At 44.7% G+C, this 16675-nt stretch overlaps 1 protein-coding gene across 1 annotated transcript; it reads left to right on the top strand.

Moving 5' to 3' along the window:
• Positions 1-14599: 14599 nt before the first annotated feature.
• Positions 14600-15963, top strand: LOC149359799 (1-acyl-sn-glycerol-3-phosphate acyltransferase beta-like). Its single transcript, XM_089569145.1, has one exon. It carries the CDS (start codon positions 14785-14787, stop codon positions 15754-15756), a length of 972 nt encoding a protein of 323 aa, XP_089425271.1. The 5' UTR covers positions 14600-14784; the 3' UTR covers positions 15757-15963.
• The last annotated feature ends 712 nt before the right edge of the window (positions 15964-16675 follow it).

Here is a 16675-nt window from a genome sequence, read left to right as displayed (position 1 = left end):
GGCGGTGATGTTTTATATTGCAATGAAACACCTGCTGCAGATCAGTGTACAAGTTTGTATTCGCTCAGCTTTCGGTTGCAAAGACAAAGCTTAGTTCAGTGCATGTTTTTAGGCAGTTGCGTTGGTTCAGCAATTGCAAACAAGCAACAACGACGCACTAAGTTCTCTCCTCATAGTATGGCAGGAGTTTCACACAGAAATTTGTGTGCGACTTGTTTCTTCTTCGAACAGAACTTTAGTCTGCCCGGGTTATTTTCCGGTAGGGGTGGTCTTCCTGCACGTTGTGGGCGAATGCGAGAATTTCACTGCGATGTTGCGGTAAGAAATGTTTTCAGGTTTGTCGAACTGTTGGCCGGTATTTCTCGTATTTGCAAGTGCACTGACATTGCCGAATTGGCAATACTTATGTGAGGAAAAGGCTAATGAGCTGGATATCGGACCCAATGGAGACCAGACTGTTGCGTCAATTTTTTTAGTCCTCTTTGTTAGTAATATTAGTGGCAGAAACTAAGGTGACTTCGGATAAAACACACAGAAGTACAGAAGACAGAGGCGCACCAAAGAGGTGCACCAAATATATCACACAAGCACTCACCCGTTCCATCGGCCAGCTGTAGTTCTGAATAAAAGCCACCATGTGACTCCTGCTACACTGAAAGCTGCGACAAACCAGTAGTTAGCCTCTACTTGCCACACGGCCAGGGGACGTTCTGCACTTGAATTCTAGTTCGTGGGGTCTGAATCCCAGCTATAGCGGCAGCATTACGAAAGAACCGAAAGGAAAAAAAAATACCAGTGGCCTGTGCGATTTCTGCGCACATTTAAAAAACCCACAGGACAGTTACGAGTGTGTAACTGAAATATTTGAGCGTAGGCTGTGGTGTGAAAGCCAAGGGAAAAACCCGGCGCCCGGCTGGGGACCAATTGTACAATTGTAATGAGTAACTACTCCCTTAGTACAATTGTACACATCTTTGTTCGGTGGAGAATTTCTAATCAACCACTTCCCGCAGTGGAGGCGGGCGCCCAAGCCACTAACTAGGCCACAGGGTGCCTCGGACCCTTCCTGCCGTTATCGTGCAGAATTTCCCTCTCCCGCCTCTTCGCTAACTCAAAATAAACATTTCTCTCTCCACTTTGCGAATGCCGCTTTCTATCCTGCCACTCTGATCCATCTCCCATTTTTCTCTCCCACTTGTCCCCTTAAAGGGAAGAGAGGGATTTCTATCTCTCCACTTTTCCACCCGTCACCACCTTTCACTTTCTCTCTTCCCCTTTCTCCTCATCTCCAAAAGTGGGGAGGGTTTTCTCTCTCTCCTCTTTGTACTTGCCAACCGTGGCAGGTTGCGCTGCGGACGACGACAACACATGTGATGACAGATGACAGATGACACATGTGCAGTGTGTGGTAGATCTGTGGAAACAATTGAACATCTCATAATCAAATGTGATGGTATCCATCCGCATGTCGATGCAGGCACGCTCACTCTTTCTGAGGCCCTAGGGTTTAAAGATCACAATGGTCATGTAAATAAATCTGTAGTGTAAGTAAGCAAAAAGCGATTGGAGGATTGGTGGCTGAAAAGCAGAGATGTGGCATAAGGTTAGAATTGTAGGAAACCGTAGGTAAAGATGATGGCGAATCTTAATCAGAATTTCCAACACAGTAAACAAAAACAAATAAAGAAAGAAAAGCTGAGCATGGTGGCAATTGCCACCACCCCGTTTCAAAGGGGGCGCTCCTATCCATCCATCCCTCCATCCATACACGAAATTGACACGGGAGCTAACGAGATGTAGCGCTATAATAACCCAAGGCATCAAAACCAAACACGAACTTTTCGCTACCGCGTCCCTCATAAAACACGTGTGGCTTCAGGAAGCTAAAACTCACATAAGAACTACCCGTATTCAGGGAACCGGAACCATATTCGCAAATATATACTACGCAGCCTGCCGTCTTTCATCACAGCGCCGACTGGAACCGGAGGCTCTGCCTCTACTGCGGGTAGCGTTGTTTGAATAAGGTGGAAGATTTCATGATAGGGGAAAATATATTGTGAATACTTTTTACGGCATGCTGAATAATGGAGGTTTGTGCGAAGTAATATTTGGGCAGGGATTTAAAAAAAAAACGCATAGGTGAATTTCACACGGAATGCCATTTTCTTCCTTTGGAGCCAAGCTTTCAAGAGAAGATGCAGAACTCGTAAAATATGAGATTTACTTTCACTGTATTCACCCGCACCAGCTAATATTCAGCATTGGATACTTTACTTTAGCTGTCGTCGTGTACTTCTGCATATCAGCGCTGCCAAACGAAACTCAGCAAAGGGAAGACAACGAGAAACTGCTTAAAAAAATTAAATTTCGGACATCCAGGGAAAGCCGTTAGTCTGACGCGCCGTTTCCATTTCCTCGCTTTCTGCGTGGCTGCACTGATGGAGTTGAGAAGTTTTTCTCGAGACATGCGATGTATTCGCATGTGCTCAGCATAATAAATGTCCAAAAATGGAACATAATTCATAAAAAGATTTGATGCGGTGTCATTTCCGAGTACCGCTCCAGCACGCGCGCAATGCAATCCTCCTTCTACCTGCCCCAACTCGCGGACTGAATACATTTACAAGGAAGTACAAGAAAAAAAAAATGCTGTATTTTCGACTAGAGTAATACATTATATTAACTAAGCACTTTTGTGAAGGTACGGGAGCCTTCCTTTTTATCTGAAAACGCAGATCGCGTTGTTAATAGATGCAAGCGTCTTAGAAACATAAACCTTGCTCTCCGAACACGTTCCCGCTCCAGTGAATATTTCACGCAAGTTGCTTTGCTGTCACTGAAAACAAGAACTTAAAAGCATGTAAAGTTTCTTTTAATTTGTGCAGAGTTTATCCAGTATTCCTCATGCACACTGAAAGCTGCATTGCCGCGGATGCCACCCTCGTTATTTGCTTGAACTCGCTGTCCTAAGTAAGCACTCGAAGTCCGCCATCTGAGCTACACTGACGTTTTTGAACGCGAAGAGACTTGAAGCTTTAACCTTAACCAAAATATGGAGGTTAGGGAAATTATGGTAGATAATAATGGAAAATAAAGGAGTCCGGAAAGTCTTAACAAGACGTCGACAAAAACCTTTCGGAAGAACAGCCTGGAATTCGTCAAGTCATCCTCGCAAGTTTTGATCCCACGTCGCGAATTGTCCTTGCAGTCGATTGGCTCCCTTACTTGATCAGAAGAGTTCAACTTTGGAACCCATCCAATGCAGTGCGCAACATCTGGAAACACGTGCATCGAGTTTCAGTTCAGCAGGCCGTGAAGCGTTAACCTATTTCAAGTATGTGTATGCGTTTCCTGAACCGCAAAGCAGGCATGATAAGGACACAAGAAGTGGAAACTTCACTGTGCCTGTGAACGGAGTGGAGAAGTTAGATAATACACACTATCGTTTTAATTCTTATTCTTACGACGTCATACAAGCAGTATTAATGAAACTCTTTGCCATTATGTCATCATATCGGCAATAACCTCGCTAACCAAGCAGCGCTCGTCACTGGCGTACCACGTAAATAGGCGCCCACCCCTCTTAGCTACTTCACTAAATGCGCATACGGAATTAAACAAATTAGCCGTCGTGACGCAGGCATTTACAGAAGCTGTGTGAGCGATCAACTTCAAAAATGCCAAGTGTCAGTGTGATTCGCAGCCAGCAATTTAAAGAGCGATTTATCCAATAAAAGTTTAAAAAGTATAGACACTAAATTTTCGCTTGCGTGTTCTCTTGTAACAAATGATGCATTATACGTTAGTGTACATAGAGTACCCCATGGTATCCGCCTACGGCGGCTAAACAATTAGTAATCCAATTTCTTCTTTATCCTGTTTTGTTTTCCGTTTCATCAACCGAACAATGGCTGTGACGTTTAATCTGTCACGTGAGGCATTAAAAAGAAAACGGAACATAAGTGCTGATGCGTCGTGTGAGGTCATTCCATCTCTTTAGGAGAGATTATGAGTCAGATTAAGAAAGGAATCGTTTCACAAAAATTGGCACAACCACGACATTAAAAGTGATAACTAGGGGTGTGCGAATATCAAATTTTTCGAATACGAATCGAATACGAATACTTGGTTCCGGATATCGAATCGAATATCGAATAATTAAGGACAGACCCGTTTAACCACTACAAAACATTTATTTGAGCACCCAAGAACGTCACAGTTCAACTATCAGTGTTGAAAGGAGCACAAAAGGTATGTGTAGCTGAACAAAAAGTATCAAAGTCTCGAACATTGTTCTTAGAAGAGAGTAAATATCAGAAAAGATGGCTAGCACACAGCATTGATCAAGGCTAGCTTGCCATAAGCGCAAAAGCGCGTTGCTGGGATGAACATAAAAAGTTGTCGTGAAGGAAAACCGGCTGCTCCACATGGTCAGGCAGAAGTAGTACCCTTCTAGCTGAAACGACTTCTCCAGACACAGAAAATGCCCTCTCAATTGGCACTGAACTGGCAGGTATTCTGACAGATTCGAGATTCTGACACATAAAACACATATTCCACTTTGATGTAGTGACTGTGCGCACGTGTGCGCGTTTTTGTATGTATATATTGAAAATTTTTCCTTCCAATAAATTCAGTTGTAAGTTCAGCGCCGTGTTTGTCTACTCCTCTTCTAGTCCTGTCGTTTAGCGCTGTTTATATGTACTTTCGCCATGGAACACCAACTCGCCCAATCTACCGTTCTTCTACAGTTCATTTCTTGTACATGGGCATCTTTTATGTGTCAGAATCTCGATCTATCAAACCCTGCTGTACTTTCGCCTGTCATCGCCGTGTGTATCTGCCGAGCACGCACCGCTTCGTGGCATTGTCGTTACGATACCTGTCCTATGGATGTACAAGCGCTTTGTGGCTGGCTACGTCCGTCTACAGGGCATAAGAGGAGAATATGCAAAATTCTCAAGAGTGAGTGGTGGCGTCAGGCGAGACTGTTCAAGGACGTACTACGGACCAGATGCCGAGATCAGCGTGTGTTTCGCGAGTGGTGTGTGACCGTTGACCATCTCACGGAATTTCTTTGGAACACGGTCCGACCAACCCTTCCGAAAGGCACAAAAAGAACACCAGCAGAAGGAAAGCTGTTGGTCCTCGGGGACGTTGTTTTGGACTCTAGGCACGAGAAGACATTGCGCCTTGGACCTAAGTTCTGCCTCGACCCTGGCCTGAGAACAGTTGAAAGGTTGGCCTTCGCCCATAACGTGTCATCCAAGGCTTAGCCTGAGGACAGACCAAGGTGTGTATCGGAGTGTGCTGATGCCGTAGCCAGTAGTAAGTGCCTTAAAAAGCGTGACTGTAGGTTACGTTCGTTGGTGGATTTCTTGTGTGAGAGGCGTTTACGCGTCGTCCAGTCCGACAAAGAAGGCTTCTTTGTTGTACTTTCTGAGAAGCAATTTTCAGGTAAAGCATGTGATGCCATAAGGAAACATTTTAGAGGGACTAGAAAAGATCCGGTTCAGAATAAGAAAAATGCCGTTTCATTATTGAAAGGCTTTGGGCTTCAAAGTCTGGCAAATGAAGTTAAGGTTGCAGAGTGTTCTGTGCTTGAAATCTTTTTTTCGGCTAAAACGCATAAACCGGACGTTCCGTTTCGAGCAATAGTCTCAGAGCGTCAAACTTGGCAAGTAGAGGTTTCGTCATACCTTAATAAGCATTTGTCATCACTCTCCGTTCTTGACCCGTTTGTTGTTCCAAATTCGGAGGAAATTGTGAACTTTCTCTTGAAAGAGAACCCGGCTTCGTGCTCTGGTTTTAGCATAGACGTGGTTGATTTATTTTATTCTCTTCCCCATAATCAACTTTTGCAATGTGTTCAGAATTGCATCTCAGAACAGAACGATGAGTGCGTATTTCAAAATGATTGTGGCATTTCCGTTGGGTCCTTCCCGGAACTTTTATCCTTTTATCTAGAGAATACCTATGTAACGTGGGAAGGTAAAGTTTTTAAGCAAAAATCGGGAGTGTGTATTGGAGCCAAAATTGCGCCAATTCTTAGCAGCATTTTTCTCAGTTATGTTGACAGAGCAGTAGAAAGTGACTTAAATGGAAAGTGCATTAGAATTTTTCGGCATGTAGATGACTTCCTGGTTCTAGTTAGGTCTTTTGGTACTGAGTGTGTGTCTGAGGTACTTGACGTTTTTTCACAGCATGGGTCCGGACTGCGGTTTACGCATGAGATCCCTCAAAGGAACGCCTTGCAGTTCCTAGATCTGAGCTTGTCCTTCTTGCCGAACCATGTATGCTGGCGATATGCTCCCAGGAGTGAAAAGCCTCTTGTTAATTACGCGTCTTTCCATTCCAAGCTTGTGAAATTCGGTATTGTGACAGGATGTATTGGTATGGCCGTCAAAAAATCTTGTATGCATCAAATGTCTGCTAGTCTTGCAGTCCAAGCCCAGAGATGTAAGGAGGCTGGGTACCCTGATTCCGTACTAGTGGCTGGTGCAGATAAGGCTCTTAGAACACTGAAATGTTCGGGTCAGCCTAAAGAAAATGCTGAGGGGAAGAAAACAGTTGTCATGCCTTATGTGCACGCGTTGTCACATCGTTTTAAAAGGGTAGGGGCCAAGTATGGCGTGAGGGTGGTTTTTTCTGCTCCTAATAAACTGGGTAGGTTAGGAGCAGCAGTTCAGAGAAAGCAGGAAGGTGCCAAACGTAAGTCTGTCTGCAAAGTTAACCATGTGAACAAGTTCGTTAATTGCAAGATGGGGGTAGTTTACCAGATTCCATTATCATGTGGTCGCACTTACATAGGCCAGACAGGCCGATGCATTAATGTTAGGCTTATGGAGTATGCTAATTCGTTGCAAAAAAAAAAAATATACTAACTTGTCAAGTCATTGCAGTGTATGCAAATGTGTGCCGTTCTTTGACGATACAGAATTGTTATTTTTTCATACTGACAAGATTACAAGAGAAGTCGCCGAAGCTTTTCATATCACTAGAAAATCAAAAGGTTGCGTTAGCAATACTTCTTTAGCTTTGTCAAAGAAAGAAATGACATTGCTGCACAAAGGGTAGCTTGAAGGCAGGTACAACACGTGTGACCAACGTGGCTTGTTGATTGTATCTCCACTTTGATGTAGTGACTGTGCGCACGTGTGCGCGTTTTTGTATGTATATATTGAAAATTTTTCCTTCCAATAAATTCAGTTGTAAGTTCAGCGCCGTGTTTGTCTACTCCTCTTCTAGTCCAGTCGTTTAGCGCTGTTTATATGTACTTTCGCCACCTCACTTCACACTCACTAGTTATGCTGGTGGGATATTCTCTCTGATCTACTACAAGCACCTTAAACAATGATTTGCGTGGTCTCGGCACAAGTGCAAAGAACGCGGGACTAAAATACAATGTGGATCAATGCTTGATCGGAAATGCTTGAATGCATTTCTTCGTAAACAATGAAGTAATCATTTTTGAGCCTGCATAAATCCTGTCAGCGGGTGCTTCTAGTCGACTTTGGGCTATTGAAAAATAAACAATAGACAAAGAATGCCTCCTCAACTGTGTAAGCCAGAAAGGAAATAAAGAGAATGTCATTAGTATGCACACGTTCACGTGGTCTGGAGCAACCGGTAGACTAACCACTCTGGGGTCTAAAGGTTGATTGGCAATGCACCGCGAGGCAAGATCGTTACTAAAATTGTGGTGTGGGTCTCCACAAATCCAATTTAGTTGGAATTTCGCGGGCGAAGAATGTGGCTCCGCTCGAATTTAAGCAGCTTAAGTGGCAGGTATCCGTGATGCTGGCCATGCTTACGCCCGGAAGCGATACAGAGCGGCCATTAGGCTAAGTGGCCTGTGCGCAAACGTGCGCTGACTCTAAAAGCAGCCAGGCAGAACTCTGCGGAGTGCTGTTTCGCGGTATCGCAGTATTGTAGACCCGAGACGTTTGACTTATTCACGCATTCTTCCATATGTTGTCGGGAAGGCGAGTGTGTGTGTCTTCCTTTTTTGACCCCGCATTCTATTCGTGCGCTGGTGGACATCACCGACAAGTATATCAGCACATGTCCTTGAGGCAAAATATGCGTAACTACATTTATACCATCCTTGAAAACGGCATTCTTTGCTTTCGTTACCCCCTGTAGTTGGCCAGTCTCTACGGGCATCAACACACCAATCGCGGAATCGTTAAACTGAAGTGCAGATTTTCAAATTTGCGTTCGCCGTTTTTTCGAAAGGTATGTGATGTACGTTATATTATGTGCGTTATGCTCTAAATGTCATTTTTACCGTCGACTGTGAGAAATTCTAAGCTTACGCTATAAGCTTCGTATTTACAGTGGGCTGTGACTAATTTATTCGTTACGCTGCAACCTTCATTTTTGCCATGACTTGTAAATAATTTAGAGGCACACTTTAGTGTTAATATTTTGCTCCTTAATGGGTCTCTTAACTAGCGTTATCAGGCAAGTCCCTGACTCTATTTGGGCAGTGACTGCGTGATTCCCTACTATATTCTCAACCGTACTCGGCAGCTACGGAGCAGTTTCTGTCCGCCGTGGCATTTCGAGGCGTAATTTCGATGCTCGCACAACGCAGAGATGAGTCGCGTTGCGCTATTTAGCACTCTTCTTGGCTTGAGCAGGCGCACTACTATAGGCACAACTTATACGCAATTACTTCAGGCAGCAGACTGCATTAGGGTCAGCGGATATAAAATAAGGAAATAATGCACATGGCTGTCTGCTTTAGATGTCATAATGTGTCCGTTTTAAATATTCCCATCAACCCTCATATCATTGCATTCATAGAATTTTAATAATCATAGCTACTTATCTAGTTTACAGAAATGGGGGGGGGGGGACACTTAAGCTCCACCTTAAGGGTATGACGCAATACAGCAGTGTGATAATTAATGTCCATATATGCGGAATTGGTCATCCTCAACCTTATACTCATAGATCCCTCGGAGTCATCATACCATTCCTGCAGAGGTTAAGCGATGCGCCACAGCCCTGTGATGGCAGGTGCTGCCAGCAGTAGGGCTGCCCGAGGACGTAGCTAATTTTAGCGGCCAGACACACGTGTAGCTAACTTTATCAAGATAGAATTCTCAAAGAGCTTACTAGTATTAAACAGTGATTCGGTAACCGTGTTTATTAGAGAACAGGGCGCCTTAACATAGTCTGCGAAAGGCGTATCAGGGCGGGCGTATCAAGTTACTGTAAGTCTGAGAAATGGAATATCATTTTGAATTAAATATCTCGCACCTTATGGATTTGTAGTTGGATTCCAAAGCTGCAGAGCCATGGAGGCAAACACCGCTCAAGGTCTGAGGGGCATTGGGCAAACCCCAGAGGTTGCACTGCTGTGACAGCTTACATTCACAGAGGGGGTGCTTTCACTGTAAGTTCGTCGCGTGGCAGCAAGGAAGAATTGTAATGAACGTTGGGAAACTTCTTCACATTTTGCATTGGAGTACGTAAGTGCAATTGAATCATATGAGTTTCATGCACTATACTATACTACAGAAAAAAAAAAGATATATGAGAATGTCAGGTTGCGTTTGCCGTTCTCCGAAACCGCGATTAATTCTTGCCGACAGGCAGCGAGAAGCGTGGCGCAATCGAAGAGTGCAATGCCCTCCCAAAAGCGGTATCCGAGCGGCTGTAGCTGTTGCGACCAGCCGACGTCGCAGTAGCGGTGGTTCCCTCGATGCGCAGTAACGACATCAGCTCGTGCAGCCGCTTCCACTGAACCACCGGCCTTCAGAGGTGTTCGACCCCTGCGAAGAGCTCGCGTGGAGTCACCGACCCAAATAGGCCGCCACAATTATTCCAATTGCCTTCGCCTGTGCTATAAGAGGTGTGGGTTGACTTTCCCAGAAGGCAGTGGTTATCGGTCGATTCCTAATTTACCAGCGGCCGCCGCTCCTTGATTTGTTGTGACCTGGAGCAGATTTTTTCCCCCCTTTTCTTATTTGTTAGAGGTTTTCTTTAGTGCGCTGACTTCATCAGCGCTGACCTGCCCACACGGCTCTGTTTGGTTTGGTTATATAGAGGAAGTGTCAGGTTACTTTACCCATTGATTAACAACCCCCAGGGCATCGGAGCTGAGTGAAGCGAACGAATTATTGTTTCCCGTCATAGGGCGCTGCGCAGAACATTTTGTATATGGCGCACTTTATTGTTAATTCGCTAAGGTTAATTACCCAGTTTTTTATTTGTTTTTAGTGACAAATTTGCATGGTGGATATATATTAAATTTAGGGTCAAGGTATATGGTGAAGCGTGCTCGTTCACCATATAACGAAATCAGGGGCCGACGCTTCTCTGATCAAGATCTCGAAAACGCGTTCGCACATTTTCCGGTACATGGAAAGAGCTTGCCGTGATCTGCGATAAGTGATAGACAGGCCCCCGACAGTTAATTTAGACGAAGCTTTTATTGAGCCATCACGTTATATAATATAAATTATAGAAAAGCAATGAAGTCGCGTAGCTCATGCGTTTTCTTTATCTGTATCATTTTTCAGGCCGCCGAACTCAGGCCGCTCGCTCATTTTGGTATGGCCAGCGCGCCCATTTATTTCGTTCAACATACGGTTCAGAACTCTCCAATACGGTAGCGCATGTACGCATGTCCCACGATTGTGTTTTTTTTTTGTACTTCGCCGACTTCCTTTAATGTAACACTAAGCAGATTGGTTGCCACAAAAACTGGATCCCTTGTTTCTGAATCCTTACTGTAACGCACTTGACACTGGTGGGATTATTAAAAAAAGTCGCGATTAATTTCAGTGAATCAACTAATTAAGCAGAATGTAAACAGTACTCTTGAGATCGCTTCATGAAGCCAAAAATATATTGCTGGTTTCAGCAAGCTGTGGTTTGCTATGTTTTTTTTTTAATTTTTGACTCAGGTTACGTGGAACACCCTGTATAGATAATTCCTGTTCTGTTTCGTTTTGGCCCATAGAGTGAAGTGCAGTGAAATGAGTGCTCAGTACGAAATGGGACCACTGCGGTACGCGTTTCTGCTGATGTGGTAGTTTGTTTATGGGGCACTCTTCAACCAGTCTTTGTAAAGACGCGTCCTGAGTTGAATGCTCTTCACTATGTTCATGCACTCCTCGTCACCAAGGAACATGAAAATGCATTGTTCACATCTTGGTATATATTGAAGGTGTCTTGTCCCGGTGTACTTTGTGCGAGACGAATCATTGAATTAATCAGTTGAAGACGTTGCGAGCATGTTCTGTTGTGAAAATTGATTCAAGCTGCTTATTCACACGTGTCCTTTTTTGCTTAGTTGGCAAGTCGGTGACGATGAAACGATGCGATATCGTATCTAATATTCCACGTTGCTGCTGAAATCGGTCGCTCATTTTTTCTGGTCCGAATTATGCACACGAGGTCAGGTGAAGGTCGCATGTCCAAGGCTAAAATGTCAGGTTGCCTTGGGTGGCTTTTTTTTTATCGCTGAGGTCATGGTCGTTCTTCAGTAGCGCACTTATTTCATTGCTGGTGCAAAATTCATGTCAAACAATAAATTCATAGTCAAGAGGAAAAAAGAGAGAGAGGAAAGGCGTGGAGTTAGTCAAGAAGAGTTTTCTGTTTTTTCACCTCTGCGTGGGGAAAAGAAAGATGAGTATAAAGGCGAGACAGAGTTGATATCACGAAAAAGAATGTCGGTTTAGGACTTGCGTACGGCAGAGTCGCGATTTGTAGCTTAATCACGATGGCGTCAGAAACATTGAAAGCGTCCAGCATGCCTCCATTGATTAAAATTATAATATATTATCAAAATACACATTAGAGAGACGAAAAAACAGGTTATTGTACTTTTTACATTCTTAACTTCTCTTTTTGGCAGAAATAAACTTGAGTAATTAGTACGTCTTCGTCTTCAAAAGTTGATGCCATATCAGTAGCCAGTGAAACAAAATGTACTGAATAAAATATGTGGTATAGAGAGCATATTTAACGAACTCATGTAAGACCCAATCAAGCGTCTTTCGCTTGACATAATCATTAACGCGGCGGTTGAACAACTGAGGAGGAGTTGTACCTTGAGGAGACTTATGAAAATTGAAAAAGAACGAAAATTTTCCATGCTGTGCATTTGAGATGATGCCATATTTTTGACGCTTAGCTGCCTGCAGGCTGTGAGCATAGCAGTCTCTCTCAAATCATAGATTCATATATCTTTTTAAAGAGAGGTGCTCATTTTAACGTGGGTAAACAAATCAAGGTTCGAAAGTGCAATGTTCTTGCGCCGGCATTCCCGCTCCCGTTATGCTCATATAATTAACCATGCTTTTTACTGCTCTATTTCGTACATGTAAACTTCGGCAGAGGTCCAACCTCACTGAAACAGCACTGAAGGGGCGGCGATGAGAAAAGAAATATACATCGCGTAACAAAGTGAAATTGGTTCGGCTAGAATAATCAAGCATTACAATTAATAACCCTGCCGTGTCTGATAAAGTAAAAACGTGACTCGGAATGATTTCTAAATATTGGGTTTGCGTTCTGGTCATGTAATTATGTGATCTAGAAGACGAAAAAGCGAGGGTACATTACTAATGAAACAACGAAACACCTCGCGTTTTTAATAACAATAGCAAGAGTTCACTTCGGAAGGAATAAAATCAAGAGGTAAGAAAGTGCACCCCGTTAGAAAATGATGCCTACGTAAAAAAAATGAAGAAAGAAAGTGAAGTACTTCATCAAAGTGTCAGAGGTTGCTAACGATACTAAGTACCCCGCTGCACCCCATTCACGCCATTTCAAGAGCAGAGACATGCGGAAAATGTCTGGACCGAGAAGTTCGCTGGCCAGTGCAGCGGGCCTGCCTAGGAGACGAAGATTTTTCAAACAAATGGCTCCATATATGATTCCTTCTTCCGTAGCTTCTAGTCAGAAATCTCGAGAGGAATTGTGCGTAAAAAAGAAATGCAGACCAGAAAGGACTTCGTGGCATTACCGTTCAGTTATTTTTAGATTTTGTTCGCGTCACTGTTCAGTTATTTTCTACTCTGTGCCGTCACAAGTTTTTGTACATTTTGTGCAGTCGATTTATTTCGCTTTGTAATGCATTTTGTCACAGACTACTTGTGCATAATTGTGAAAAAATGTTTTTGAACGCTAACATATACGCAATAAAACGGAGAGTTGAGCTAGTTGGTACATGTTGCTTGCAAAAAACATTGTAGCTTTGGTGTTGCCATGCGCTCTCAGTTCTCGATGGAGTATATATTTCGTGTTGTTTATAATAAAGCATTCAGTTGATAGTCAGCGCCCGTCCTGTTGTCCTCTTTTCTTTGTCCTTCGTCTTAGCGCTAATTTTTCCAAGCAACATCTACGCAAGAGAACGGAGGCACGCGTAGACATGCATGCTCATTAGAAGCGCACAATGCTCCTGTACTGTACTTATGGAGAAAATAAGCTTTCCCGGAATACAATTCCGTAGAAGCTCTCCTTTTTTTTGGCACGCTAACGTTCTGCCCGCTAGCGTGTCTCCTGACTTTCGCTAGAAGTGGGTTTATTGCATACTACTTAGTTCGCATAACTTTTTCTTAATAATCCACAATATTTACAGACATTAAATTTGATTTGGTTGTGCGCTTACACGTCTGTTTTATATCATACGCGCTCTTCTGGATAGTGCGTGTACTTCCAACTGACAGAAGTTCAAGGTCGAAAACAATTCAGCGTGAACTGTGCTTGATACGATACGATCAAACACAAATCTCTTTCTTTGTCCCAATTACGTCACTTCCCGGATCGCTCAGCACAGTGCATCGAAATAGTAACTGCTTTGGCAAGAATCGCTGAATTTTTATATATTTTTGCCTCTGCCTTTCTTTTCAATCACGAATATCGGCTTATGTGTGCTGAATGTTACTAAAACATGTCCGTAGTGTATGGAACTGCGCGCCACTATCGCGGGAAGATAATGAAAAGTTTGTTTCAGTATGACATCATTATGAGAATATTCTTTAACGCCACGCATTCCAACGTTCAGCATAGGAACTTAGTTACCATCAGCGCAATAAGCGCGATATTTTTACTTGTCCTGAAGCTTTTAGCGCGGCTAAGAAGCAACGAACGAAAGGTAGCACCTTTAAACTACAACTATCTGTTGTACTACAGCCGCCTGAATAATTCTTGTATTCGTAAACACTTCAGGACCGCATATCGTGACAAAGTGGCGGCTTGTGCATAGTCCATTAGTATTCAGCATTTATAGTTCTTGAGAACAAAATGTGTCACCACATTGTTTCTTTCTTTGGAACCCGTTCTTCCCAACAAGAATTTTCTGTGTCATGGTATTTGTGCTCCTATTTCTTTTAGGTAGCTTTTTACGTGCCTCGAGCCTTCCTCTTTTTCCAACGCACAGTACACGGGCTTCTAGAATTTCGATGGAGGCGAAATTCTAAAATCGCGTGTACTGTGTGATGTCAGTGCACGTTAAAGAACCCCAGGTGGTCGAAATTTCCGGAGCCCTTCACTACGGAGCCTGAGTCGCTTTGGGACGTTAAACCCCCTATAAACCATAAACCAGATTACCACATAGGTAAAGAAAAAAAATGAGCATCACCCCATCCGCATTGTCATCATTCACAGCGAGAGCCTGCTCGAGCGCGGACCGTTCTGCGCTGAAGAATGAGAATGAAGATGAAGACAATCTGAGGCTCCGTGTGAATCGGAAGCGCACTTCAATCGGGAACCGAGGGCTCACCGCGACGCCTCGCCGTCGACACCGACGTGAGGAAGATGCACAGCTGGCTGGAAGCTCTGCTTGACACCCTGGCACCGGCCCGTCTGTGGTCAGCGCTGCCGATGGGTATCGCGCTGGGAGCAACGCCATTCCTGCTGGCGCTACTGCTGGCTCACCACTGGCCGGGGGTGCGCTACTTCGTAAAGATTTCCTTCTACTACGTCGTCGTCAGCCTGGTATCGCTGGTCTGCTGCCTGCCCAGCCTTGCCACGCCCAGGAGTCCCAGCAACCTGCTGCACGTGTGGCGCGTGTTCCAAGGACGCAGCGGCTGGCTCTTCGGCGTCGACTTCCAGGTGCTGCACGCCGAGAGGCTGCGGTCGCTCGGCAACTGCATACTGGTCGCCAACCACCAGAACTCGCTAGACATCATCGGCATAGTGTGCAACTGGCGGCTCTTCCATCCTTGCGCGCCGGTGATGAAGCGGTGGTTCCTGTTCAGCGGGCCCGTGGGACTCATCTGCTGGCTGTCCGGAAGCGTCTTCGTGGACCGCAGCAACAGCGTACGCGGACGTCAGGCTCTGAACGCCAAGCTTCGCGACGTTAGGGAAGGCAGGCTCAGCCTGTTCGTGTTTCCCGAAGGAACGAGAAATGCGGAGCCCCAGTTGCTGCCCTTCAAGAAGGGCGCCTTCTACATGGCCCTCCAGTGCCAGGTGCCCATCGTCCCCATTGTGTTCTCCAGGTATTCCAGTTTCTTCGATATGAAGAAGAAAATCTACAACAATGGTAGGGTGACAATGACTGTGCTCCCACCGGTGTCCACGCGTGGAATGGGCACCGACAGTGTCTCCGAGCTCACTAGCCGAGTGCAGGCACTTATGCAGCAGCACATCGACTGGGAGCTCGCCAATGACGGCCAGACGCCAGACATGGAGTATGATGACCGAGGCCGCGGAGAAACGCGGAAGGGCCTGTCCCCGCCGTGTCACGTTGGGCAAAGCTCGCCGGACAAATCGCGCACGCTCATGTGACTTGCACGGTATCGCACTCACGTGAGAGGTGTCGGTGCAGCCTGATAAATTGAAGAAGAAGATACAGGGACGGCAGAGAAAGACTTATGCACGGTGGCTGGCGTTGCCAATTGACTTTGTAAAGTGTACATAGAGCTTGCACCAACCTAACAAGGACGGTCAGCAAATATGCGTGCAGACTCACTTTTGGTCTATCTATGAGGTCAAACTAATAAAAGGCAATATGGCAGCGCGAATAATTGGTTTTTCTCTTAAAGTGTGTTTGTTTCTACAGTTAGTTCCAATGTTCCATTCAGATCATGGCTTCTTAGGATCGGAATCGGCAAGTGCTGAACGGCTAATACATAAGGATCACGCTCTGAGTGATGACATTGCGACATGAGTTAAGCCCATCTTATCTATAAACGTGGTAGTTTGGAAACTCTTTAACCTGTTACAATATATGACTTGCTAACTGTGATGTTTCGCTCTGCTGAGATCGGTTTGTAAGCGCACCTTCATAGAGATCTGAAGATGTTGCGCAGGAATCTAGCATAATGATATGTTTCATGTGTCTCGCATTTCTGCTGCTGAAGAAATCATCACTTTGTCTCCTTTTTTCTTTAAAATCTTCATTCTCTTCTAAGCGCCGAACACGACTCGGTGAGAGACTCAGGTCGCTTGTCCACACTGAGCTGTGACACATGGGCCTAGTAGCCGGGAAGCTACAACTCCGGCCGAGACGTAAAAGTCAGCGGTAACTGCTGCCAGACGAACCTTGCAATTTATGGCCTGCGAAGGGCTTAACCCTAGTCGGCCTGCTTCACTTGACAGGGAGGGACTTCAAAACCTATGACTTATGGTGTGGATCAAGCAAGAGGCTTTGTTGGGCTTTCACCGCTTGATTTGTTTTTATCTCCAGATCGTTCGTTGTTGCTTT

This window comes from Amblyomma mixtum, chromosome 2, assembly GCF_055824585.1.
Source record: "Amblyomma mixtum isolate Tamu chromosome 2, ASM5582458v1, whole genome shotgun sequence".
NCBI lineage: Eukaryota > Metazoa > Arthropoda > Arachnida > Ixodida > Ixodidae > Amblyomma > Amblyomma mixtum.
The sequence above is the reverse complement of the archived record's forward strand: the minus strand, read 5'-3'. Positions and strand labels throughout refer to the sequence as shown.

What these genes read in the sequence shown, in the direction of transcription:
- LOC149359799 (XM_089569145.1), top strand. Translation starts at nt 14,785, where the DNA reads ATGCACAGCTGGCTGGAAGCTCTGCTTGACACCCTGGCACCGGCCCGT.